General features: G+C 45.7%; 1 protein-coding gene across 1 annotated transcript; it reads right to left on the minus strand.

The window, feature by feature from the left end:
• Positions 1-184: 184 nt before the first annotated feature.
• YPEL2 (yippee like 2) lies at positions 185-24,936 on the minus strand. The gene is made up of 4 exons (XM_009949428.2): positions 24,648-24,936; positions 6,320-6,363; positions 5,421-5,529; positions 185-3,999 (listed from the first exon to the last, which is right to left on the minus strand). Exons 1-4 carry the CDS (start codon positions 24,762-24,764, stop codon positions 3,910-3,912), a joined length of 360 nt encoding a protein of 119 aa, XP_009947730.1. The 5' UTR covers positions 24,765-24,936; the 3' UTR covers positions 185-3,909.
• Positions 24,937-26,094: the final 1,158 nt, after the last annotated feature.

Genomic DNA, 26,094 nt, shown 5'->3' on the forward strand with positions numbered 1-26,094 from the left:
GGAAGTCACGCCCGGTCGGAGCCCCCCGGCTTCCGTGGGACTGGCCGTGAGCTGACCCGGGGCTCAGGCTGCCAGGCGGGACCTCCGACACCGCCCGAAGGCGTTTGGGGTAACTCCAGACACCCGAGCGCTCCCCGAGTGCCTGCAGCCACCCCCCGTCCCACACACCAGCACTTGCCCCGACCGCGGGCTGCTGTCCTGCTGTCCCGCTGTCCCCCTGTCCCAGCCCGGCCACCGCCTGCACCCGATTCTGCCAGACGGCAGCGGGAGGGACTCCCCTCTCCTGCCACATCCAGAGGAAAAACGGATCGACTTAAAGAGGACAACGTGTATCATAATTTTTGTTTCCCTTTAAACATATTTTCCGACAAATACCGAAGGAAACAGTATCATTTATAAACAACAAAAAAGTGCTCTCAGGGAGGGGCTCTGAGAAAACAGCACCAAATATATTATTTTTTAAAAAAAATTAAATATTATTTACAAAAGTATATTTCACAAGATAATGGTTTTTTTTTCTGCTTTGTATATATTATCATCTGAATATTTATTACAGGGATCAGGATTTCACACCAGATAATCCACCAGAGCAAGACAATTTAAAACTTACTCAAGTCTGAGCTTTGGGGCAGATGGGGATGATGTAAACTCCAGGGCACACGCAGCTTGCCAGAGACGAGGCTGCCACGTTAAATAAATAAAAAGAAAAGGCAAAACTCGCTGCCCCTCGTGGTTTCTCGAGGATGTCAGCCACGGAAAGCAGCACCATGGGCACTCGGTGCTCAGGCATCACCTGCCCAAGGTGGCCGTTTCCATGGGCCACATCTCCGGCTCGGAAACAACGGTCCCACCTTGCTCAGCCCAGCCGGTAACAAACTGGCTACAGTCGACTCCCCCGAGCAGAGAGGGGGGTGCGACAGTGAAGTTCTTTGGTTCTGCTCTGAATCTACCACCGCGAGTCACCAGTTCAGCCTGCGATGCCTGCGGCAGCCACCAGCACAGACCTGACCATCCTCTCTGGTCACCAGCTCCCGGTACTGTCACGTGTTTTAACACAGCGAGTCACAGAGGAGTTAGCAGCCGACTAAGCACGTCGTGTTTAATGGGCACACAGCACAGAACAAACGCCAACGAGCCTCACAAACCCGTTTTTCCTTATCTCCCCGTACGGTGTATTAAAGTCACCCTACAGAGAATTCTCTGGGTGCTGGGGACGTTCACAGGCACGCATATCTTTTTCGTATCAGGGCTTGAGGCCAGATTCTCAGCAAGTGTAAATCTCTGGATGCTGATGGGACAAAACCAATTAAAACCAGATTAAGATCTTGCCGTGTTCAGGCTTAGAATGGTTGCCATTAAAAGCGCAACCCCTGTGAACAGTTAAAAACAGCCCGACCTGATGGATCATCATCCTTTCTTGCCCCAAATACACGGATAAAAACATTTACATCTGGTAGCTCTCTGTAGTAACTGTTCTTATTTCTCAGAGCAGTCCTCTAGACAGGCCTACCTTTTATATTGCCTTTTTATCGGCAATCGCTCTAAACACCAACATAAACCCATGAGCCCCTGTGTGTTCTTCTTCTCAATTTCATATGAATGATTTGGGGCTGCCCCTTCCCCCTTCTCCCAGCTCCAACCAGATCCCTTTAAAGGGGTATCTGGGGAGAATGAAGGGCTCAACAAAGAACGCCAATCACTTCCCACTAATCCGAACCCACTAAATGGTCATGGATCACCAACCAGACGACAGGAAAAAGGGACCGGATCAGTGCCAAAGTCAACAAGATGGTGGGTACTGCAGAGATTTTGATTTCTACTAGATTTTTATCACTGAAGGGAATGTGGATGTCGGAAGCAGAGATGATCAGAAATGAAAGCTGAAGCAACTGTTACACAGCCACAGCAGAAAGGGTGAAGGCAGAAGCCGCCTCCTAACAGGCTAGCCACAAACCAAGCCATTGCAGGAGCCGTGGCCAGCCTCCATCTCACTTCTCTCTCCAAGGCTGTAAAGAACGGTGGTTCAAGAGAAAAAACAGCCTTTGCTTAGATGGGCCATCAAGTTTGGGTTTCAGCACAAGGACCCAACATGCAAGTTCCACCCCGATCCCTAAGTACCATCTCTGCTCATATACCCTTCACTTAACAGCAAATCATGTTCTCACCACCAGCCCTCCATCTGGATCCCCACAGCTAACTGAGAGTCTCTTGGGGGTGGGGGCAAGCAACAAAGATCACAGCTTGGGTTTCATAAGGAGTTACAAACCCCTGCACAATACTCTTTCCTTCTGGATTAAGAAAGATTTCCCCCAATGGATTAACCTACTTGAAAGAATTCCACAAACAAAAAGAAAATTCACTCGGAGAGATAAAACTAATTTGGTTAAATAGTCTTGAGTTATGCACCAGATACTGGCTGGACTGTCGCAGAGCAAACTTCACATTGTCATTGATGTCTAACACAGCTCCCCTCTCACACACGATGGCCCTTCCCCACCAACCACCTCGGGAAGGTCCACACTAATTAAAATTAAAAAATTAAAATGGGAAGGACTTGTCCCTTGCAGTTATGATGCCCACATCTACCCGTCCCCTTTAAACTCCAAGGCATAGACAATTTCAGGGGTAGGGGAAAGATGCTTAATTTCTTTGTTCTTTCCCATTCTTCCTGTGCCTGTAACAGGCTTCTGGGAGTGGGAAAAGGGGGGAAGGTTTTGGGGAGGATACCTCATGGCTTGAAATATCCACCTGTGCAACACTGCTACAAGTGCCAGGCTCCTCTGCTCCCTCCTCTCCCCACTCTCACACCATTTCTCCGCCAGGCTCCAAGAGCGGAGCTGATGGCTGGGGCCTGGGATTTAAGAAAAAGATTCTGTAACAGCATTTTCCTACTCGCACTTGTGAAGGATGGGTAAAAGACCCCCAAGGATGCCCAGTGGAGGCCAGGAAATCAAGGGGTACCCTGCGTTACCAAGTTTGTCCCCATCCTCCTCTACATAATTTCCTCTTTCTTGCCTAGCACATGCCTTCTTTTTTCCCCCCTGTCACATCTTTTAAGCTGCAGCTCCAGCCCCCTTGTGCCTTAAGTGGTTTTCTCCTCCTCTCTGAAGGGCTCAAGAGTCAGGATTTGGTTTCTGCAGCTGTGAGGATGCTCCCCACAGCTGTGCTCTGTTGGGACGTTTGGCCTACCTACCCTGAAACAGCAAGAAAAAGGAGAGGCAGGGAATCTCTCCAGCCTTCAGGTCCCCCTCCCCCGAACAACAAGTTCATAAATGGCAAACAAAACACAGATCTGCGATCAGCTTGCGGGGGGAACTGGTCAGGACTTGTGCTCAGTCAGCTTAGACTGAAGCTCCACCGATGGAGCAGCGCTTTTACGATTCGGAGAGAACGCAGCCGTGAGGTATTTTTCTGTCCATTCAGACAAGTAGATAGTTTCAAGCCTTGGTTAACCAGGACTTAAAGGAGAAGTACAGTTTCAACTGCTGATGACTTCCCTTTGGGCCCACTCCCCACCCCCTATCACCTTCTCCTGGCCCAAAACTTGGGTCTTCCTCCTGCACCGAGACCTTCTGTTAAAATGCCACCACAGAGCCAACTTCAGTTTGTACTTAAACATTCGTCAACATGGAATGGCTGTCGGGCATTCGGTGCCTTCTCTTAGCCAACGCCAGAACAGAGAGAGAAGCAGCCAGGGTCAACTCACAAACAGATACAAAGCAAAGAGACAGAGAGACAGAAATTTAGAGGCCAGTCACCAATAAAGATGGAGAAGGGTGTGAAGATGCTCCCAAATTGCAGAGCCTCTAAATGCATGGAACCAAGCGTTCAGTCACTCTCTCACTCTTGGATATAATGTTCGGTTGGATGGCATTCTCTTACACGCTGGTAGGGCTGGGCTCTTTCCATTCAATCCCAGCCATTATCCTTGATCATGTGAGCTAGTTCAATGATGTATTTGCCTTCTTTATACTTCTGGCTGCTTTCAAAAGCGTGTTCCTAAAAAAAAAAAAGGAGAAAGAATGAGATCAAGATGGTATTTGAAGTTAAAGTCACTGTTACAGAACAGATCTGGGAAAGCTGGTGCAAGTCTTAGCCTTGTCTACAGAGTAAAACAGTCAACCTGCAGGTCCTCCTGTTGGCTTTCAGGAAAATTACATTGGAAGAATCTCAAATCCTGCTTCTCGCTGTCTTTACAGGCTGGAAAAAAAAGAACGATGGGCACCTTGTAACCATGCAGCTTTCTGCAGGCCAACAGCAACTGCTCCTTGAACTCTGCTCTAGGAACCATCGGTGATAAAATCCACCTCTCTAGAGTGGTCTGAGAATTTATTAATGTTTGTTAAGAATGCAGAGGTCCTCTGATGAAACATGCTGTAAAAGCACTACCATCAGGAATGAGATGGATTATGGTAAACTTCACGTGGAAATGGAGCAAATGGGCCCCAGGGGACGAGAAGGACCTGCTCTACTCAGATGTGTGCGTGCAGCTACAGAAACACGCAGCGCTTCCGTGCTGCAGGCCTGAAGAAGGAAGGAAATCTATGGGATCCCTAACCAGGACGGACTCCCGTTATTGAGGCTGCATCCTCGGAAGCGGCTCAGCTCTGCTCAGGTGTGCTGTCTGCGTGCACGTACTGCATCTGTTAATTCTACTGCTGGAGAGGCTTAGGTTCACCGCTGTGCCTACAAAATTTTGTATTTTGTTTCACAATAATCTGTGCTTAGTGTCCTTCTCCATTCGTGAGACCCATGCTGTGTTTCTGCACGAATTCCTACTGCATCAATTTTTGATGCTTTGCTTTTTATAGCCTTTCAACTGATTTATTAAAGAATACTTCTGTCCAGAGGCCACAGATCCAATGTATGTTTTGTTTAGAGACTGGTCAAAACGTTTTGACAAACAAGTACGCTGCGTGCCTCCTGAAGCAGAAATCAGGATGTAGTATAAGCCTTTATTTGAAGGTAATTGAATTTATGAAGAGCAAGAGACAGCAAACAGATAAACTCATGTTCAATAGCATTTCCAGTGGGAAGGACACAGGATTAACAATATATGGATCGTTCTATTATTCCGGTATCGTCTGGGAAAAAAGACAATATGGACCACACGACTGACTGAAGTCAGCCTTATTTATGTTAAGCATCACTAAGGGACACCCACCAAAACCAGGTCGACAGCGCATGTTCTCAGTAAAAAAATACATCAGCCACAAAGAGCTCCTGCTCTGCATGGATGCAACGAACACAAGATGGGAGGGAAAATGGAAACGCAGGGAGGGAAGAAGACGCGGCTACAGACCAGAACTCGCGTTCCCAAGTTAATGGTCTTTCCGTGAGACCACGTTACCACAGACACACCTTCAGAAAGGGCTGGAGCAAAGATGTCCACAGACAAAACAAACGATACTGATACTCACATATTTCCAACCCAGTGTGGTTTTGCAGTTTTCACAGTAAATATCTGCAACCGCATGTAATCCTGTTAATAACACCCGCTCCTCTGCAGGGCCACAACCCACATTAACTCTGGGGAAAAAGGAGAGATGCTCCCTATTAGTGTGTCTTCCCGCAGCAAGACGCTACGATGAAGCTGACAGCAATTTTATTGCAGTATTTGAAAACATAAGCAGGGAGTTCAGGATACCGGGTACCACAGCTGTGCCCGAAACAAAGATCTCTTGCAGTTCCATAACAGAATGAAAAGGTAAAATAGAATTTTTATTCAACTAAAAATTCTAGAAAGCTTTGAACAGAAGATTAATAACATTCTAGTAAATGGCACTAATTATGCATTTGAGAAAGATTTTCATTTTCAAATTGATAAAACGGTACTCTTACTTTCCCAAACAGAAACTTGAAAAATGTAACTGAAATCAGCCGTTCTTCTGAAAGACATCCCAGCAGTGATCTCACCAAAACTCCATTCAGTTATTGGGAAAATTATACTTAATTTTTATTCTAGCTCTAAAAAGTAAGTTCGTATTTAGATATCATTTATCCTCTACATTTACAAAAATCTGACTCTTTGGTGCAACTACATTCTCTGAGAAGAGAATGACTCATCCGTTAGCTCTTATTTCTCAATCTGATGATGAAAAACCCCACCTTTTCCTAGCTGCTTATCTGAAATCTCAACATAAAATCAAATACAATTCCATGCTATTTCCTGTCTCTTTCTCCAACCATTTTCAGCGAGCTCCCAGGCCTTAGGCTGAGATCTTCTAAAGGAAGACTATCCTTTTCTTTTCTTCTTTGTGAGGGCTTCCTAAATCTATCCTAAGAGATGCAGAGGTGACAGGTACAAAGTTATACTCACACTGAATTGAAGAGGTATGCTCGTCCTTGGCTTCCTTGGAAGGACTGAAAGGCAAGAAAACAAAATTCAGTTGGCTGGTTGATAGAAATAAGGCTAAACCAGGACGTGCCCTCAACGACCGCATCAGTGGTAGTTATAGCAACTGTTAGGCAGGGCCTGAGAAATGCACATCCTTACAGTCTTCGGGGTGGAAAGAGCACAAAGTGAAATGTCAGGAGGTGAGCACTGATGAACAGCGGGCTTGTCCTGTGGATGGGGACACTTGCCTCCAGTTCTAGTGCCTGCCCATTTCACAAGTTCCACTGGGAACTTCACCTGGTATTACCAGCATTTCCAGTGCCATACGAGCCCCACGTGCCTCTCAAGAGTTAAGCTGTTTCCTCTCTCGTATCCCAGCAATGTCTGTTTTCACCCTTTCAGTTCCGCTGATGAATTTCACACTTAACCTTACCTAATGCAGCCTTGCTGCCAAATACTGATTTGAATCTCTTTTCTAAAACCAAGGTTCTCGTGGAGGCTTCCCAGTGCACTGCCACAGTTTTGAAACACTGCTGTTGCACTTGACAGCACGTCAATTCCCCTTAGAAAAACTGCACAGATGGATGCTGAACCGAACGGAGAGATTGGGACCTCCTTCTGCAAGCTGCTGTGCGCACAACTACAGCCTCTAGTCTAGTGATTGTACCAAAGACCTTAACCTTGCTGAGGTGTCCGCAAGCATTCATATTCCCACTGACGCCAGGGAGATCTTTAGGACTGGATCTAAACACAGGATGAGACACAACTGGATAGAGATGAACGTGGACAAGAGAGAACCACACAGCAGCAAAACCACACCAGACAATCACCAGTCATGGCACATCCTCTCTGCCCCACGTCTCCTTGGGATCTTAAAGCACCATCATGAACAGGCAGCGTTTCAAAGAGTGGGGCAACGCCAGGGCAGCGGGATACTCCAGGTAGCCAGCACACTCCCAGGAGCCAGCAGTCTGCATTTGTGTCAAGTCTGTGACACTACCCCGTGACGGTGCCTCGCTTACAAGAGCTGGCTCACGCACAGCAAGTGCTACCTGCATTTTTAATTTACTTTGACAAGCACACACTGAATTAAACATTCCGTTCTTATGAGCAAGAGCACAGTTGCCTTATGAGACACTTCAGGGAATGTATGCACTAACGGGCAAGGAGGGGGGAAAGTCAAAGAGCAGCTTTTCTGGACTGTTTAATCCTTTACCTTGTACCTTACCAGGAATCTTGGAACATTTAATGATTTTCTTAAAACCTCAACTTCTACAGAGGAGCGATGATTTCAGACTAAATACCCTTAAAAGGAGGGAGACAGAGCTTTGAGAGAAAAGAGAAACATTCAAGATTTTACCTCCCTGGCCTATTAACATTGGACATCTATTTAGTTAAGGAGCAACCTCATCCTGGGGCAGCACAAACGTGCTCTCCCCACACCACACAAAGCAATCTCTGGGGGGTCCCTGCCCCTCCCAGGTTGTCTCCTTCCATCAGTCCAGCTGTAGGGATGCACCCCAACGCTTGCCCAACCACTGCCTCACAGAGAAGCAAAGTCAAAGCCATGCCTGAGAACCAGCAAGCCTGCGGATGGATCTGGACCCTTTTTCTTACATCCACATACATCTGCATAGATCAACTGCCTCCTGCCTCCTCTGCCCTGGGAAGGCTGCTGCGTGTTTCCAGCTGATGGTCTGAATTCCCGGAGCTGGGGTACCAACCCATTAGCCCCAGCTAAGTATTTCTCAGGTGCTGGCTGGGGTAACAGCAAGCAGCTCTGGAAAAGTCTGTAAGAGTATCTCTCCATCATGAGTCCTGTTCATGTGAAAGGCAGAGACAGAAAATTCACTCACCAGCAAGAGAGAACAAAACACATTAAAGGTGTGATTTAAACTGCCCTGACAAGAGAACAAGCACAGTCCGTCATGGTGTTTAGCCTGGTGCCCTTCTTGGTGTCAAGGTACTCTCCAAAAGTGACAAAGGCCCATGGGAAGATCCCCAATATGCAAAAGGCTCCCTAGGACAGAGCAGAGGCACCTCTGAGGGCAAACACGGTGCCACAGGGCATGCAGGCAGGGAGCCACAGCCAGCAATGAAAGCTGCCTGTGAGGTCTGGATGGCAGCAAGGGCTCTGCCAGCTATAAAGTCACTGCCTGGCAAAGGAATCGACTCAGTCCTGGAGGAATAACTGTTCTTCAGAAGAATCTGAAGCCCAATATTAGTTGCCACCCAGGGCACAGAAGAGCCACTCCGGATTCTGAGAGGATGCCCGAGGCACTTGGATATCTCTTTCACTCAGACAAAAGCAGTGCCCTGAGGAATGCCTCTTTTCTTGGGAAGGAATTAAACAGGACACATGGCTCAAGCATGTTTGTGTAATTGCATTTATTAGAGAAATTCTTTTAATCCTTCTGCAGCACTCAAGTTCTTTATTATTGTCATTGTCAGCTGGCTGATACCCCACATGCCAACTAGGTCTAGCCTGACTGCTACAAAACACACACTGCATTGTTTCAGCGTCCTGTGTGGCAAAGCAGGAACTGACAAAGCTGATGCCCCCCAGGCCAGAAAGAAGAGTCCAAGCCAGACCCAGGCAATGCTCTACCTTGCTACAGCAAACAGCAGGGGCATTGGCTGTCTGTGCTGCAGAAGAGGGATACCAGCCTGGAAGGATGGATTGTGGATGGGGTACAGGGATGAAACAGAACGTCCCACAGCAACACGTGGCCCATCAGCACAAAATGAAAGCAGATGAAGCTTGCTAACCATCCAGCCCTTCCCAGTAAATACTCTCCCATAAACACCAAAGTGACTAAGTTTGCCAATAACAACAACCATGGGAGCAAAGGTTTTATTGGTACAGAAATAGGATTTTCCATTACTGCTGTACAAAGGCCTGTCTTTAATAAACAACAAAACCAGACCCACCAGATTTGTGTTCAGGGCTCACTGGACACTACTCCAGCCCACTCCCAGGGAAGTAGCAGCCTTTCAGAGGTGCCCTTCCTTCCAGCTCAAGCCAGTGCTTTAAGGTATCTAAGGGCGGTCACTGCAAAAAAAATGACATTCATTATCTCCTGCCCAAGCAGAACTTTTCAACATACCACTGCTCAGCCTTCAGTGCTGCTGCTTGTCTTGATATTCACCCTCCAGCCAGCTAAGGATCTGGCAAATCATATAAAAAGAAGTGAGAGAAGTCTGGCAACTACCTCAAGTTCACCAGTGCATTTGCTCTCTGCAGGACTAAGCTAACTGTATCTTACAAATGTAGCACAGACAGGTTTTGTCTGGGTATTGTAACCTCTGCACTTTCTGGAGATGTTCCTTTCTCTCCTGGCACTCCAGAAAAATCGTCACAAGCTGTAATGGGCACTATGAAATCAGAAGAAAGAGGTATATTTATACACAAATAGAAAATAGATGTTCTTTTCTTTCTTTTTTTAAAAAATTCACAAAGAGATTTCCACAACACTCTTGGTTTCCACTGAACGGTGACAGTCAGCAGTAAGACCTACTTCCTATGTGATGCATTTTCTCTACGTAGATTTTTTTGATACACATTCAAAGGTGTATCTCACATGCACGCTTCTAAATCCAGATTTCTTATTCTCTAAAACAACAGCTCCTGGCATCCTTTTCCAGCTGAAGGAAATGGAAAGGATTTTTTTGTTGTTGTTTCCCACTGAAAGCCCAAGCACATATTTTTCTCTGCACTGCTAACGCTCAATGTCTGGCTGGAAACACATCTATACATGCCAGCAACAAAACTCTCCCTCCCTACCCTGCCTGAGCCCTCTAAAAAAACAATGCACGCTTTTGAGATGTGCCACGCACAACAGCTTATTCCTCCTGACAACTCACGTTCAAAAACCTTCCCTGCTCCTGGGTGCTCCACTCAGCACGGAGACATCCAAATGCTGCAGGGCCTAAGGAGTGCTGATTTGAGTACCCAGGTGGGAAACCACAAGCCTGGAGTCAGCTATTTGGCTGCAGATCCTCGCCTGCCAAGCTGTCTCTCGTTATGGCAGAAGCTCCATGTTAAGATGCTTTTGGCAGCTGCTCTGGTTTAAGAAGTTCCTATCACCCAATTTACAGACACTCATTATGGCCCCTCAGCTGTGCCGATTCCAAATTAGTTCTGTGAAATTATTATTTTTAAAAACAAATACTTTGGGGGGGGTGTGGTGTGGGGGTTGAGGGAAACAGCTTTTTCTCCTTTTATCATGTCACAGACCCAGTTTAAAGGGCAACCACACAGACTACTTAATGCTCACAGTACAGGGGCAGGCACAAGTCATTCAGAGTAGGAAGTTCTCTAACTAGATTTGCTGGCAAAGAACGACAGTGCAGAACTGCAGCTCTAGTGAGAGACAGTCTGCAGGATAGGGAGTTTGGGTTTCACAGACGCTGTTAAACCAGATCTGCTGCAGAAGGAAGCGTAACACGCAGCCAGCATCTAAGAAGTGCCAGCTCCTTTGTGGCAGACACGTTCTGCTCGCTAGAGACAGACTCAGCCTGCAAGACTCAAAGCTGAATCCTTATTTTTCAACACCCATGACCTTGGGAGCTGTCATTTTGGTTTAGCCCATGTCTTACGTTCCGGCCTCAATCCGAAGTGCTGAATCTACCACTCTGCTCTGAGCAAGACGCATGACTCCTTCAGAGCTTTCTTCAGCAGAGCAACAGCACACAGACAACCACAGACACACGCAGAGGAGGGCTACAGCCCTCCGTCACGTTCCACCTTGCCTTCCCACCGCCATCAGGCCTTTGCACTTGCACATTCCTGTTACTGGTGACCGCTGGAGACACAGAAGGAAATTTTTACATTCAGTCAGTACAGTCAGGGAAAGGCACGAATTCTGAATGTGCTCCAAACACGCCTACACACCATACCCCTCTTCCCTAATACCTACAGCTTCTCATTCACTGTGCAGCCCACTCAGCAGTTCCACACACTGAACAGATGACAGGATTAATACCCCAAGTCTCTGTGACGGCATTCGACAATAGGCTAAACACAAAACGAGCTGCCTGGAATCATCTGGAAAAATAGGAAGCAGTTGCCAGGACTAAATGGCTACATACTGATGCTTGTTCTCTGCAGACTGCAGCAGAGAAAACCCCCACTTACCTGTATCCAGCTGGCAGCCTTTTAAGAAACCAGTGAAACAAAACCGAAAAGGCAACCGGTCCCAAAGAGGTACAAGAGGGAACAGGAACAGCATGCCCCTCCATGTCACACTCTCGAAAGCTACAAATAATTCTCACTGCCAGGATGCAAACAGGAACAGAGGGTCCAACGCCATCGCCGGGTACCCACGGCAGTCGGCACGTTCTAGGCAATGCGAAATGGCAGCATCAGGAGAAGCCAAATGACCACAGCCACCTGGCCTCTGCAAAAAACCCGACACGTTTCCTGTGCTTGTGATAGCCCCACTGGGACAGAGCAATTCAGGGAGTAAGAGAAACAGTATTACAAACTCCTGGGTTTAAGAGGCACTGAAGTCTGTGCAAGAAAAATTCACCCTATGACCTATTCAGAGATAGCTCTGTTACCACTTATTTCCCACCTACACGTACAAGTCTTGTTTTTAAGCTACTACAGTCATTTGCACAACACTGACTGCAAGATTCATCTATTCTTGCTGCTAATGTAACACCCAAACATCCAAGGATGAGATGTTCTCACAAAATACAATTTGAATAGGAAAAGGAGACCTTTAAGTATGACCAAAGCACGATGTCAATCCAACTGGAGCACACACGAGTTTGCATGTAAAGGTATGCTCCAAAACACAGGCTCTCCTCACACTCAGCCCGCTCCCTCTAGCGCTTAATCCCAATTCCTATCAGCTGCTATCCCACCCAACAACCAACATCACACAGAACACTCTGCCTTAATGGCACCTTTCAAGCCTTATTAATTATGGCAATAATGATTTGATTAAAAAGATAAGTCCTGCAACGTGTTTAGAGGAACCTCTACGTCTGGTAGCAGCACTAGGTGTATGATGACTCTACAAGGAGGTTACCTGTGAGTCGCTGTGCAGTAGAAAGAAAGTTGGGAAAATAGAACTACAAAAAAACCCTGCTGCAGAGTCTGGGGTCTGCCCTAGACAGCGCGAGCCATTTCGACCATCTACTTGAATCATGCTCGAGTATTTCCCAAGGGAGCACGAGTTCAATTACTTGGTCCCTGTATCCGCACAGACTACAGAGGCCTCGGGGTTCATTAATTCCACCTTGTTCTTCCTCACAGAAGGGACAGTCAATGATCAGATTAAACCGAGATTCAATTTTGCTCCGATTATGTGAGATACAGACCCACGTCAAGGGAACTGGTTACATTATTCCATCTCATGCACTGATGTGACCTTACCCTGTTCAAACTGCATTCCTGAGTTTTAATTGAGTTTTAACATGGGTCCTTAATGCTATTTAAAGCCCAAAGTCGATATGGAATTAGTGGACCAAACTCATCTCTGAAGTAATTCAATTAATTCAGCACGGCCTTATTCCCCAGCAGTTTATGTTGCCGTGCGAATACACAGTGAATAACTACGAGTCTGCTGTGTTTCATCCTAGGAACAGCTATATCCCAGCAATTTTACACCGTGTTTGTGTCTCAGGTTACATAGTCTGTGAGAAGGAAGGTGAACAGACTGGAAAGATGAAAGATGCTACTACATTTATTTTTTATTCTGATGGGAGATGTTATTACAATTTTTCATTCTGCCTCCTGGCAGCAGCAGGTGTTCATTCAACCCCCTTGATCCCTCTACACCTGACGCAAGCAGGGGCGAGCTGCGTTTCTGATAAGAGGCTTTTGTCCTAACAGGAACCAACTCAGCACTTTCCCCGCACAGGATAGGCGGGGAGAGACTGCAGCCAGACAGGGCGAAAGGTCTGAACACACAGCCACAAAAATGCCAGCAGGCTATCCTGGTGGCATCGCCCCCACCTCCCGTGAAACAAATTCTCTGATGCTCGGAAAAGGCCAGATGATGACGCTGTCGGGGAAAAGGTGAATTTAACAGAGCAAATTATCAGTGAGCAAAGAACCTCACGCCTCTGCTAGATCCCGCTTTTGTGGGAAAAGCATCAACTCCTGCTTTGTGCGGGAGGAGAACCGCACCCCTTGGAACCGTTTCATGTTGCAGAAGCAACGCTGTGTGAGCCGGGTCCAAGTCCTCTATCCCCTGTGCCACAACGAGAGGAGACTGAAGGCTTTCCAAAGAGGCTGACAGAAGTTAGCTGTCCCCGCCAGCTGAAGACAGCCTACTCAAACCTACAAGGGCCCTTTAGCACTCACGCAGCTTTTACATCACCGACTCTGCTGTGCTCTGGAATCCAAGTGGTCCCATGCCACATGCCAGCCTCCCCCCTCCTGATCTTTAAAATACTCAGCTCGGATCGAAATTCAGGCAAATTTAAATAGTAGATTTTGTTGTTTGTTTGTTGGGGTTTTTTTAAGGAGATTGTTCTGTTTGTTTCACTTTTTTTTAAAAGTGAGATTCTCTCATCTTTTCATGTTTCTAGGAGCTGAAACCAAGACAAATCAGCAGTGTTCACAAGACTTCAAAAAAGGCTAAGGAAGAAGTATCATGAACCACGAGAGGACATTCGGCACCCACTCTGCAGCATTATCAATGCTGCTCAGGAAGACGGAAAACAAACAGGACCGTATAGATGCCCGATCCCATCAGAACGAGCCATGAAACGCTGCTCTGTCCGGTTCTCAAACACACGTCAGCACAACACGAAGGTGACACCAATGCTCCGATGGGGCTGTGTTGCTCCCAGGCAGACAGGCTGTACAAACTGATGTAAATGGGTCAGAATCCAGGAGCAAATTCCCAGTTATTAATTCATGTGTCAGTATGACTGTCCACTACCACCAGAGGGGAGGGCAAGAGATTTCTTTCAAAGGGAACTTTTATATTGCCGTTGCAGAGGAGAGATCTCTTTGGAGGCTTTGCAATTAATGAAGATGAGCATTTAGGGAAATACAAATTGCCTAAATTGAGGTTTTCATTTTTCCTCAAGTGCATAGATTTCTAACCCAATTTAAGCCACCTCTCTGCTAAGCTAAAGCCTGAGCAAAGCTCTGTAAAGCATGTCAAAATTCAGAAAGTAGTTGCAAACTCTCTCCTTCTCCCTCCAACATGCCTGGCAGGCTGCCCTCCAGACTTTGACTCAGTTCAAATGCAACACTGTTAAGTCTCATCGTGTTATCATGAGTCCTGTGCTATTCAGCCTCCTTATTAAAGTCCTGGGCTCCTCGACTGTGCTCCTATTTATTTTTAAATGTGCTTCTAGCCCACAGACTTCAAAGTGAAATTTCAAAATGGGAATGCCAAAGGCACAAACAACCAAAGGCAAACAAAAAAATTTTCCAAATTTATTACTTCTACAAAACTTCATAATATTTTGGGGCTTCTCTTGTGATTTTGATGGTGTCTGGTTGCTGCTGCAGCTATGCTTCAAAACTTGACTTTAAGATGAAAAAGGATGGAAATACCGGGGGAGACAAAGCAGACGCAGTATTTACTTTTAAAAGCAATTATTCTGATTTATTCAGGGGGCACACAAAACCAGAGCGGCCTCAGGAGACACAGCCCTCTCTTCACTGCAGCCCAAGCAGGGAGGATAGATGCGTGTGACTAAGAGCCCTGCAGCCCACAGGAGCACAGGCACTGCATCAGGGAGTGATCGCTCCCCTCCTCTCCCATTCAGCTTCCCTCTGCCAAAGGAAATCCATTCCTGCACTAATGCAGCACCGGGCAGAGCAGAGGAAGAAGGGCAGCACAGCTTCTGTAAGCCGGGATGGCTGCCACACGCATGTCCTCGCTTCAGATCAAGAATTCAAGATCTACCAGAGGCCTTTTAGACCGGAAGGGAATTTAGCAACCAGTTCTTCGACCAGGTCCAGCCATCTTCTTGTGGGGCATACAACTCTCCTCCAACTCCTCCACTGCTTTTTGCTGACAGGGAACAAAGTGCTGTATAATACACATGCAGAGTGCCAGTAAAACTCTCTTCTATCTCATGAGAAAATGACCTTTTGGAGGGAGAGTTAAGAGATCTAGGCTTTTCTAACAATCTTCACCAACTTCTGAAACTACGCATGTACGGACACCAGACTGTTTAATCAGGCAAAAGAGCAAGTGTGTTACCTAAGGAGCATTTTTAACCCCATGGGATGAGGAAGTGGGAGAAAGGTAGGCATGTGTCTTACGGAGCTGCTTCATTTCCCACATAAAGCACTCCAAACAGTAAGTCAAGAGAGCCTGGAGAAGCACCATTGGATTAAAGAGAGGAAGCCACAAATTCACGTACGCAGAAAGACCACAAGTTAACGCCTGCGGGACAATAAGTAGAAGACCACTTGCAACAGAAGACAGACATTTACCCAACACTTAAACAAAGAAAACTACCAAGATACACCTGCTGGCAGAAGAGATGTTTATCCATATGAAGTGCACCAAGCTCCTCCCAGGAACACTGCCTGAGCGCCGGAGCAGGCCAGGCCATCTCCCACACACAATTGCTGAAAGGAGAAAGTAAGCTCTGCATTGACCCTGCCCATGGCAGGGGGCTTGGACTAGATGATCTTCAAGGTCCCTTCCAACCCAAACCATCCTATGATTCACCCTCTGAGCTAGATGACATGGGACGGGAGAAGGAAATGAAAATCTGCATCTTTCAGGTCTTCATGCTGGGCCTCAGGCCATACGGCTAGTTAACCCTGATCCCCCACCTCCATGTTCCCATCAGACACCAGCATTCCCAGATCTGCAGGAAGTTCACGGGTGTTGAGATGAATGTGGCATCTCTGGCACTTAACTCATTGGTGAGACGCATTAAATGCAAGCCTTTACATTTTGATACGTAGAAGGGCAATATGGAGAGAAGCATTTTGTTATTTACTGTGAAAAAACTACAGAAGATGACAACAAAGCCCAGTGGTGTCTTTGTGGATGCAGAGAGATAAAAAAATGCATTTTATTCTGGTGAATCTGCAATTGCTGCAGCAGCAGCTGTGGGGGTTTTCCCCCATTTTTGAGTGCTGCAGTCCTCCTGTAGGTTGATGCCAGCTCAAAACATCCAACAATCACATAATTTTAGAAAGGAGTGGGGGTGTGCGTGTGTAAAGCCCTTTCCACGTTAATTATTGCTACTGCATGGGTTTTAGAGATAAACACAAGGCAGAACTGGGATGGAAGATAGAAACTGCTAATGTAACAAGTTATTTAATTAGCAGCATAATAGTGACTGTCCATGTAGCAGTGGAACACTGTATTCCATTAATACAGCCGCTAAGCTCACAATAGCACCAATGCTGACAATGAGAGCAGACTTGCTTTTCAGCAAAAGCAGAACTGTCAGGGCAGCAGCTCTTCTCTGCCCCTTGATAAGATTCACTGCAGTGAGATGAAGCCACCATATGTATACCTTACTGCTGAGAAGGTTCATCAGAAGTTATCCTTCATTGTTTCATCTGTTGCCAAAATTCTGAATGTTTGTCTCTATTATAAAACAAGCGTTGTGGTACTGAAATTTATTTTATTACTGTGGATGTGCCCTCTATGGAAACAGAACAAAAACGTGTGCTACTTCTTCTAACAGTTGTGACTTCCATGCAAACACTCCATGGATTTTAAGAGAGGAGACTCTGGGTGGAGTTTCCTTGTGCACTTGAATTTCAATCTTTGCCCACTTCAGTTCTGCTGACTGAGAAAAACCGTCAAGCCACCTCTGACAGATGGATGCTGAGGCCCTTTCTCCAGGAGAGGTCAGAATCCTACAGAGATCTGCTTCTTGCTAGCAGACATAACAGCCCCCCTAAAACAGATGTGAAGCCCTCCGATACCAGGGTCTTCTCCCCATGAAGCAGGAGGTCAAAAAGCCTCCCCCCCGTGGCCCCGACAACTCATGTGTGTGTGACTAAATTACAGATTAAACCAGAGGTCTCGGAGTTGTGAGACTCACATCTGCTTTTTTTCCAGGCTCATTCTTACAACTATAAATCAGATTAAAAGTACACACCTGCATGGGAAGTTCATAGGGCAGCTCAGCCCATCAGCAAGCCTTCAAGCCTGCTGGCATTTCCTCCTCTTCCAACTGCAAGGGTCAACAACCGAAACACCCAGAGAACCCAAGATGCTCAGACCTGATCAACTCCATGCTCCAGTTGTTCAGGATTTGCAGCAGTTGCAGCAAAAGCCCTGATGATTCACTGTCCTTCATCCCTGGCAGTTCCCTGGATAATAAATGGGAACAATATTTTATTTATGCCCAGGTCATCAATTCTAAGGCAGAGGAAGCAGCAGATGAAAGGAAGAGTTATTTCCATAAAGAAAGTGATGGATTAGGAAAATCCATTTTTACCCTTTCCCTCCTCCTTGACAGGGAATTCTAAACTGTTTTGAATTACTACCTTTTTCCTTCTTTTTGGAACAGAATGAAGTATTTTGAAGTCACATAGCAATTAATTGCCGCATAAACACAATTATACAAGGAGGTACAAATTACCTTGGGCTTGTTCTATTAAAGGACCACATCCTGACTAAATAAGAGGCCTGATCCTGACTGTCTTCAGATCCCATTACGGACAGCAGGAACTGAGGGAGCACAGTGACTTGCAGGGTAAGCCCCAGAGGAAGCAATTACACAGGACAGAAAGATCTAATTTAGGGAGCTGTACTATGGAATAGGTACTACAAATACCCATTACACAGCTCAGATTTCATATCCTGACTTTTCCTGCAAAGGGCATTTTTGTTTGTTTATTCCCTCTCAAATAAAGGCTGCTCAGAACTGATGAGAGGTACTCAAATGACAGCCTTTGACACCCACTCCCCTCCTCCCTGCTGCAATACAGGCCAGCAAGGGCAAGGACAGCAAACACCAACCTGTCTAGTAAAGGTCCTGGGGATGAATTTGATTGAAAGATTTCATCTCTGCCTAATCAATGCTCAATCTCCTGGTCAAAACGCTGAAGGAAAAGGCTCCCATTTAGTAACTTTGATGATACACTGTTCTCCTGAGAACTGAAGTCCTCTCAACCTGCATTTAATTTTAAACTTCACGGAAGCCAAGAACTACAAGATACCCTACCACAAGTTCACAGCAGTGAAATGGAAAGCTAAAAAGCTCTAATGACTTCTCATGGAACTGCTTTGCTGTTCATTGCTTAAAGCTTGATCTCTAGCAATACTTGCAATTAAGAGCAAGCTTTGAATAATACCTAAAAGTGACAATTCATTAGGGAACAAGAGGTGAAAAGCAGGATCCAAAAGCTACTGGACAGCTTCTAGAAATGTGCATCAAATTGATAAACCCGGTGCATAAAAACTCCTAACAGCAAACAAACAAACAGAAGCTTATTATGCAGTGCTGAGCCAGTAAGACTAATACAATTATGAAATGTGTACGCTGTAAAGATGTTACTGCTGAGTCTGAGCCTGGAACAATGAGACTAGCCCCATTTCCATTCCTGAAAAGATGTTGAAATGCTAAAGATGTAGACGAGAACCACACAGAACTGGAAAAAGATATTATTGCACCATGACAAAGTTGAATCTGCTTAGCCTATCAAAAAAGTGATCAAGAGTGACCTTGGTTACTATGTACCACAACCTTTTATAGAGAGAAATAGTAGGTACTATAGATCTGTTTCATTAGCAAAAGAAGGAAAATAATGGCCAATGACATAGAGCATAAGCCAGACAAACCTAAATTCAAAGTCTCCAATTTTTAACAGTAAGGATGATTAACCACTGGAAAAAATGACCAAGGGGAGCAGTGAATTTTCCCCTCTTGAAGTCTTCAAATCAAGACTAAATGCTTTTTCTGAAAGACATGCTGCCATCATGATGAAATCTGCTGGCCCATGCTCTAGAGGAGGTCAGATGTGATGATGTGATAGCTCCTCCTGGCCTTAAGAGTTCATTACCGTAAAGCTGGGAACTTAAATCCATATTTGGGAAGAAATAAGACCTACTTTTAAAGCAAGAAGAAAAACACCATGTAATGAAAAACAGTAAGAACTTTACCCATGAAAAAGGAATGATTGCCTTACCCCACAAACAGGTTTTTTCCTATGATGGAAATACAGGATTTTCACTTGACTAGTCCTGGACACTTACTAAATGCCTCTTTCTTTTTTTCTGTAGGTTAAAAAATTTTGAAACAATCACATTGTAATTTTAGGATCATTGGTTTAGCTTCTGTGCACACTCCCCCCACCCAGCAAATAACACCACGTCTTCAAGGCGAACTGACATACAAATATCAGCCGGTTCACACGAAGTAAAGCACTAAGAACTTTACACACTGCCTCACCCACATACTTAGAAAGAAAAAAGACCAAAAAAAAAAAATCACCCAAACCAAGAAGCCCAACAATTGCTGCTTCCTTCACCTATACATGGTGCATCAAATGCTTCAAAGTGTCTGAATTCATCCACAACATATATCTCAAAGCCAGCACCAAAGTTTCAAATCCTTTTAAGATCCCCCAGTTGCAACATGGAGCAAAGTTTGATGCTTTCAGCATGCCATAAAGCTCACCAAGAGGCTGTTGTAGCAACAACCTCAGGCTCCAGCAGTCTGCTAGCCAGGGAAGCAGCTAGGCCACAATGACTGGGAGCAAGGTTTGCTTATAAACATTGCAACTCCTGCCTGAGAAAACAGAAAAGAGGGCTTCTAAGTGTTCCCTGGCTAACAATCCAACCCCAACTGAGAAAGTCAGGAGCACACAAATTCTCTATTTTTTCTAACTTCTCAGTGCTGGAGGAGCTGCAGCCTTTTGTGTTGAAGAATTTCACATTCATGTTCAGTAAGGGTCCCATGCAGACATCAAAGGAAACCATTAAACTTCCCTGGCTAGCCTTAGGCTAACTTCAGAAGATACATCACTGCACAATGTTTAGCAGTTGGATCACAGTAATTCATGAAAAAAAGAAACTGCAGGACGCCCACAAGACATTCCCTACATATTTCCATAATCAGGGACATTTCTGCTGAATTACTGTTCCCATAGCAAAAAAAAAAAAAAAAAAAGTCAGCTACCAAGACACTAACGCGGCTGTGTTTGGCCTGTATCTTTCTGGTCTCGTTCCCATCCTTTTTTACTGGATACCAGGTACATACGAAATAGAACAGAAAAGGCTCACAAAGAGTTTGAATAGCATGGATTAGGTAGAAACCAGCATCACATCCACCACTTTGAGAAAAAAAAAATGCTATTTACGCTGTCAAATGTCTCTTCTGTTAGCTGTTCCCCCAGCCCCACTAGAAAATGATGCGGAAGGCACGCCTCTCAAGAAAAGCCACTCTATCCCCCTTCCTGGAGAGGTTTTGCCACCATTGGTTATCAAATACATGTTTTTCTTAAACATTCTAAAAAGCATAGGATGTTGTGCCTGGGAAGGATAAATGTCACATCAAGTATCTTTCACTTATGTTTTGGCAATTGGAAGGCATTGAAATATGCTTTTTAAGTACAGTTGCCTGGCATGGTATTTTTGCTTTTACAGTAAAGCCAAAGAGGATTAGGACACACTGTACTAACTCCTAAGAGCAGACAGTACCTGCTCCAGAGCTTTATCTTCCCAGCAGACTGGACAAAACAGCAGCATTTCAATTGTACAGGTGGGGAAAGGAGGAACAAAGACATTAAGTGACTTACTCAAGGTCACACAGGAATCTGTTCCAGGGCAAGGCTGAGTTCCCAAAGTCTCAGTCCACTTAGGCATTGGAAAAAGCAATGAAACAAGAGTATGTGCTAAATTTGGCACAGATTTTTAAATGATGCATTGCTACAAAGGAACAAGAACCTCCACTCATGCTAACTCAGACACCAAAGGAACGTATAAAGGAAAAGTAGTTACTCACTCCACCCAATCTATCTGATCACCTTATATTTCCTAAGTCAATAAGGCCTTTCTTGGCCAGACAATCCAACCCACAATTTAGATCTTACAAATCAGACATACTCAACCACTCTCTCCCTCCGGCTGCAGAAGATAAAAGGCCAAGTAAGCAGGCAACATTTTGGTAACTGGCTTCATGTAACAGCTTTGGATTTTCTTAAAAGCCTCAGCATCGATTATTTTCTTTAAATAGCAATGGCTTATTGAGAAACCTTCTACCCATTTTAATGCACAAGGTTTTCCTTAAGCAGAAAAGCAAGCAAAAACTGCCCTGCCAAGGCATATTTGTCAAAGAGTTTCAGACACCTGGCCCTGGCAAAACACTCTGAAGTCAGAGTAAAGTTAACACTGATGCTGAAGGTCTAAGAGGGGAAACTTGGAGATGAAGAGAAAATAAAGTATGGACTGATAGAGAACAATACTGGGATTCAGCTCCAGCTAGCATTTCAGCCAATGGCATGAGCCAATACTGCAATTTGTATATATCCAAAGGGGCTAAAAGCTCACGGCATGCAAAGCAGCACAGCTCTCATGTGGTCTCCGCACAACTTGGGGCAAAAGGAATAGAGGAATTAATTTCAACAAGCCAAAACACCAACACCCTGCTGTTACATAAAAGCCTGTTTTCTGGGGAACGTTTCCAAAGATGGTGTCACTTGGGCTGTTTTGATTAAAGCGACAGAGTCAGGTTCGAGATGAGATACACTGCAGGCTGAGAAACACTCCGGTTTGACAAAATCTCCCACTCCCTTTTCAATCCTCACGGCGCCTGTTTCTTCCTTCCGTTTGCCACATTTTCATATGGAAAACAAGCACAGCAATTGCACCGCCTGGTTCTCAGATGCTAATATGAGGCTGTGATGAAAGAACTGCAGAAGGCCTCCGGGAGATGTTTAAAACGTAACTCAAACAGATAAAAAGATGACTATTTAAGTTTGCCTGGGAAAGTTTCTACACATATTGGAACCCCCCCGAGGCAGGGACTGCCCTTCTGTTCTCAGTTTAATAGCCAGTTGTACAAATTATGATTGCACAATTACTTTCATAAGGTTTTCAATTATACAAAGAATGTATCTTATTAAGGTTTACAACTCTGAGAAATAAAAACCTAAAACCCCAAACCCTTTACATTCAAGTTGCACGACCCGCTAGTGCTCCACCAGCAACACGGTCCTAACACTATTACAAATTTGCACCACAGTCTACAAGGAAGTTTTAGAACGAGCAGACACAAGCTTCGCAGCACACTGTAGTTAATACTTCTGTGATTCAATACACATAGCTTCATATTGTGCTTTCATACCTTCCCTCTCGTGTCCATATTTCAACAGTCAGCATTCCTGGGCAGCTTCTGCGTGCCTCAAAGGCTAGAAGCTCAAATTCCAAGCAGTCTGTAGCACTGGCATTGCCCTGCTGGAAGCCACTTACCTGCAAAGCTGGCTGCACTGCACAGCAGACCAGAAGGAGCACGGACACAGAACAAGGAGGGGAAGGAAGTGTCAAAGGTGAAACCACTGGGCATGCATTGCCTTGTGTTTTCCCTGGCTGGGGACCAGCTAAGTCAAAAAAAAGCAGAGCATAAACTCTGATCTACCATAAAAACAGTAAGTAAAACAAGCCCCCTTCTTTATCCTGTAAAGTATCTTCTGTGTCCTAACACAAAATCCAGCTGGTAACAATGGACAGGCAGGGGAACACCTACCCCATTTTACAGGTATCTCAACCGAGCACAGGAGCCTGAAGTCACATAGCTGAGGTTGAACGTATTTCACATCCAGACCTGGGCACAGACTGCTGTTGACACTTACATTTCAAAACTTCTTTCTATTGAGGAAATGTACAATCTTCTTTTCAAAAGCTTGAGGCTTTGCAGTCCTTGAGGACAGGTCTGCTAAGAACCACTGCAATTGTACTAGGACAAACGGAGCCCTCAAGAGGCCCAGAATGACTCGGAGGCGATAGCCTAACAGGAAGCCTGTCTATTCAGAAACTGCAAAAACCAAAATTGTAGCAGTCTGCAATCAGCGTTATTCATACCAGAATACGTAAATTCAATTGTTTGGCACGGAGACACCACAGAGATACACATCAACCTAGCCCATGCAACAACCAAAAGAAAAAGGAAGGAGACAGCATCCAATGGCAGAAGACAGGTCCGAGCACCCAACACCGAGAATCCAAAAGGACCTCCACAGCTGCTAAGATGTCAGCCCTGTAAGGACAGATGCCCTTGGTGCAAGGTGACACTTTCTATCTTTTCTGTGCAAACAGGAAGAGGGGAAGCACTACACACTTTCTAACGGGCAGAGCACCTCTGTCCCTTCTGATCCTGGCCTTTCTCTGAAGGTTGCTCCAAGAAGCTGAACTGGCTTAAGTTGCATGCACACACATTGCTCACAGCGCAATTTCCTCTCATCTCAACTAATAAATCTTACGGTGTGTCTGTTTTGTCTGAACACAAATTTTATAAGCTCGATAAACTTTACAGAACAGTTGATTGCCAAGGCAGCCAAAACCTGGAAACTTGATGCCTGACCGCAGCCAGGCACTGTAGGCTCCAACAGACACTCTGAGAAAGTTTGGTTTTTTGCACTTCAGAACGATCCTCTTCCTGGCCTGCTCCCTCTGCACCAAAGGCCCCTGACTTATGGCTCTGAAAGCTTTCCATTTAGCTTATCGTCAAGACCCTTCCCCCTGTGATCAATAGATCAGAAGACAGGATGGAATCTTTCCACCCTCAGCACATCCTAGCCTTGTTTTTTTTTTTTTTTCACTGCAAAGCATCTTATTAGCAGACTGGCAAAGATACGAGGGTTTGAGCAACTCATCAGTCTTGGGAAAGCTGTCTTGTCTTCGGTAGAAGCATCAGAGAACCTTCTCTTAAGTAGGGGCTTTAGTGTAGACGCTTGGTACAGCTCAGAGTTTAACAGGGAGAACATCTCCAGACACTTCACCTCCAAATCACGATCATGCAATAACCCTTTGGCTTTGCTGACAAGCACGTACATGAACAAGAAGTATCAGGAAGGTAATTTAAGCAGTCCTGGCCATCCGTGCAGTTTTACAGCTGGAAATGAGAAGGAGGTGGTGGTACCATGGGAAGCGACAGACCACCTGTAAGCACTCCAGAGGCCCAAATTTGGAAACCTGTCCCCTACAGCTATTTTCAAGATCATTTGAAACAAAAACAGCAGCTCACAAATAGATCCTTTAGGCTGAGAGCCCATTTTCCAAGCAAAAACTGCGGCACCAGTTAAGGCCAGGCACTTCCACAGCAACTGACCTGCAGTGCGAGCGAACGCACCCTTCCGCTCCCCAGGGAGGAGGCATCCACCCAGCACCTGCAGGTGAGGTCATGCACGTACCTTGGAAATGAGCTCATCGTGGTTGGCGAGATGAGCCCTGCAGTGAATGCAGCTGTAGGTCCTGTGGCACGAAGGCAGATATGCCTGGAAAGTCTTGGACCTTGTCATCTTCACCATTGGAGCCACTGAGCGCTGCGTGAACTCTGGGGTGGCCCAGGAGGCACTCCCGCAGGACGGGTCGCACGGGAAACACCGGAAGACACAGGTAAAGGCCGTGGTTTGGCAGGTGATGGGTGTGGGGCAGGCTCCACACGCTGGTGACCGCTTCAGAGGAAGAGATTCGGGCAGAGGGAACGGGGGACTTCACACAAACCTGTGTTTAAAGAAGAACAGAGACAGAACACTCAGCTCACAAAGACAACAATGGCCTCCTACCCAACAGCATGGTCTAGGGTTTGACTGAGAGAGCAGGGGAGAGTCAGAGGAGCCAGGAGCCAGGTCTGATGTCTGTGGATAAGATCAAGGAGGACAGATTTTTATTCACAGCTCAGCCACTGACTTGCTGACTGCCCTCACATCTTCCTGCTTCTGTTATCTACCATCTTCCTATCTTTCCAACGCTGACAATCTCTTTTCAGTCTTCCAACGCTTAATGGATTTGGAAATGACTACAGCGGTGCAAAGATGCTAAGATGACGATTTTCATCAAGCCTAGTCTCCAAAACACCTGTGGGGAACTGCACATGTCAAGGTCCAACTCTGCATCACCCCTTAGAGAAGCTGGGCCCTGTTAGCTAGAGAGAAAGTCAGGACCCAGAGTCAGCCCCACCAGCTCCTGTCCTGTGTGATTCGCTGATGTGACACCCGGGAAGCCTGCAGGAAAGCTGGGAGCTGGATGTGGGTTTCCTCATCCACCAGGAAAATGCACGAGTCACCAAACCAGTTCTTCTCTCCATTCTGCCCTAGTTTCCACATAGGAAATGGAGGATTACTTCATCACGCTCTCCTTTATAATTCCATGCAAGCTCTGAAGGTAGAAGCTACTCTATAAACTGCACTGTAGTCTATTTTTTCTTAACTCTGAACATCTGACAGCAGTCAAAGCAAGGAACAGCCTCCAAAGACTATTTTTGATAGCAACACAGTTAAAAATCCTATTCAGGATGGAAACACCTTTTTACTATCCGATGTCACCTGACAGAACCTGCAAGGCAGCTCAAGTCTGGGTCTTTCTTTGTTGGCAGAAATCAGTTCTTCAGATCTCGCATCTAAGGCTTACCAGTTACAAATGTTTCTTCTGAGGATGGAAGAGCATAAAGGATAAAGGAAGCGGCTCCCCTCCCTCCCTGATACATGGCGTGCAGGCACGCTCTAGAAATTAATCATGAACTCTGGCTGCTCCTCCCGTGAGGATTTTCCTTTCCATAAAACATGTGATTTTCTTCAGTTTCTGAGTCTGCACTTTTGTGTATCAAATACTGGAACAATATCACCCCATCCCCTTATA

Source organism: Leptosomus discolor, chromosome 18 (assembly GCF_034619465.1).
Source record: "Leptosomus discolor isolate bLepDis1 chromosome 18, bLepDis1.hap2, whole genome shotgun sequence".
Taxonomy (NCBI): Eukaryota; Metazoa; Chordata; class Aves; order Leptosomiformes; family Leptosomidae; genus Leptosomus; species Leptosomus discolor.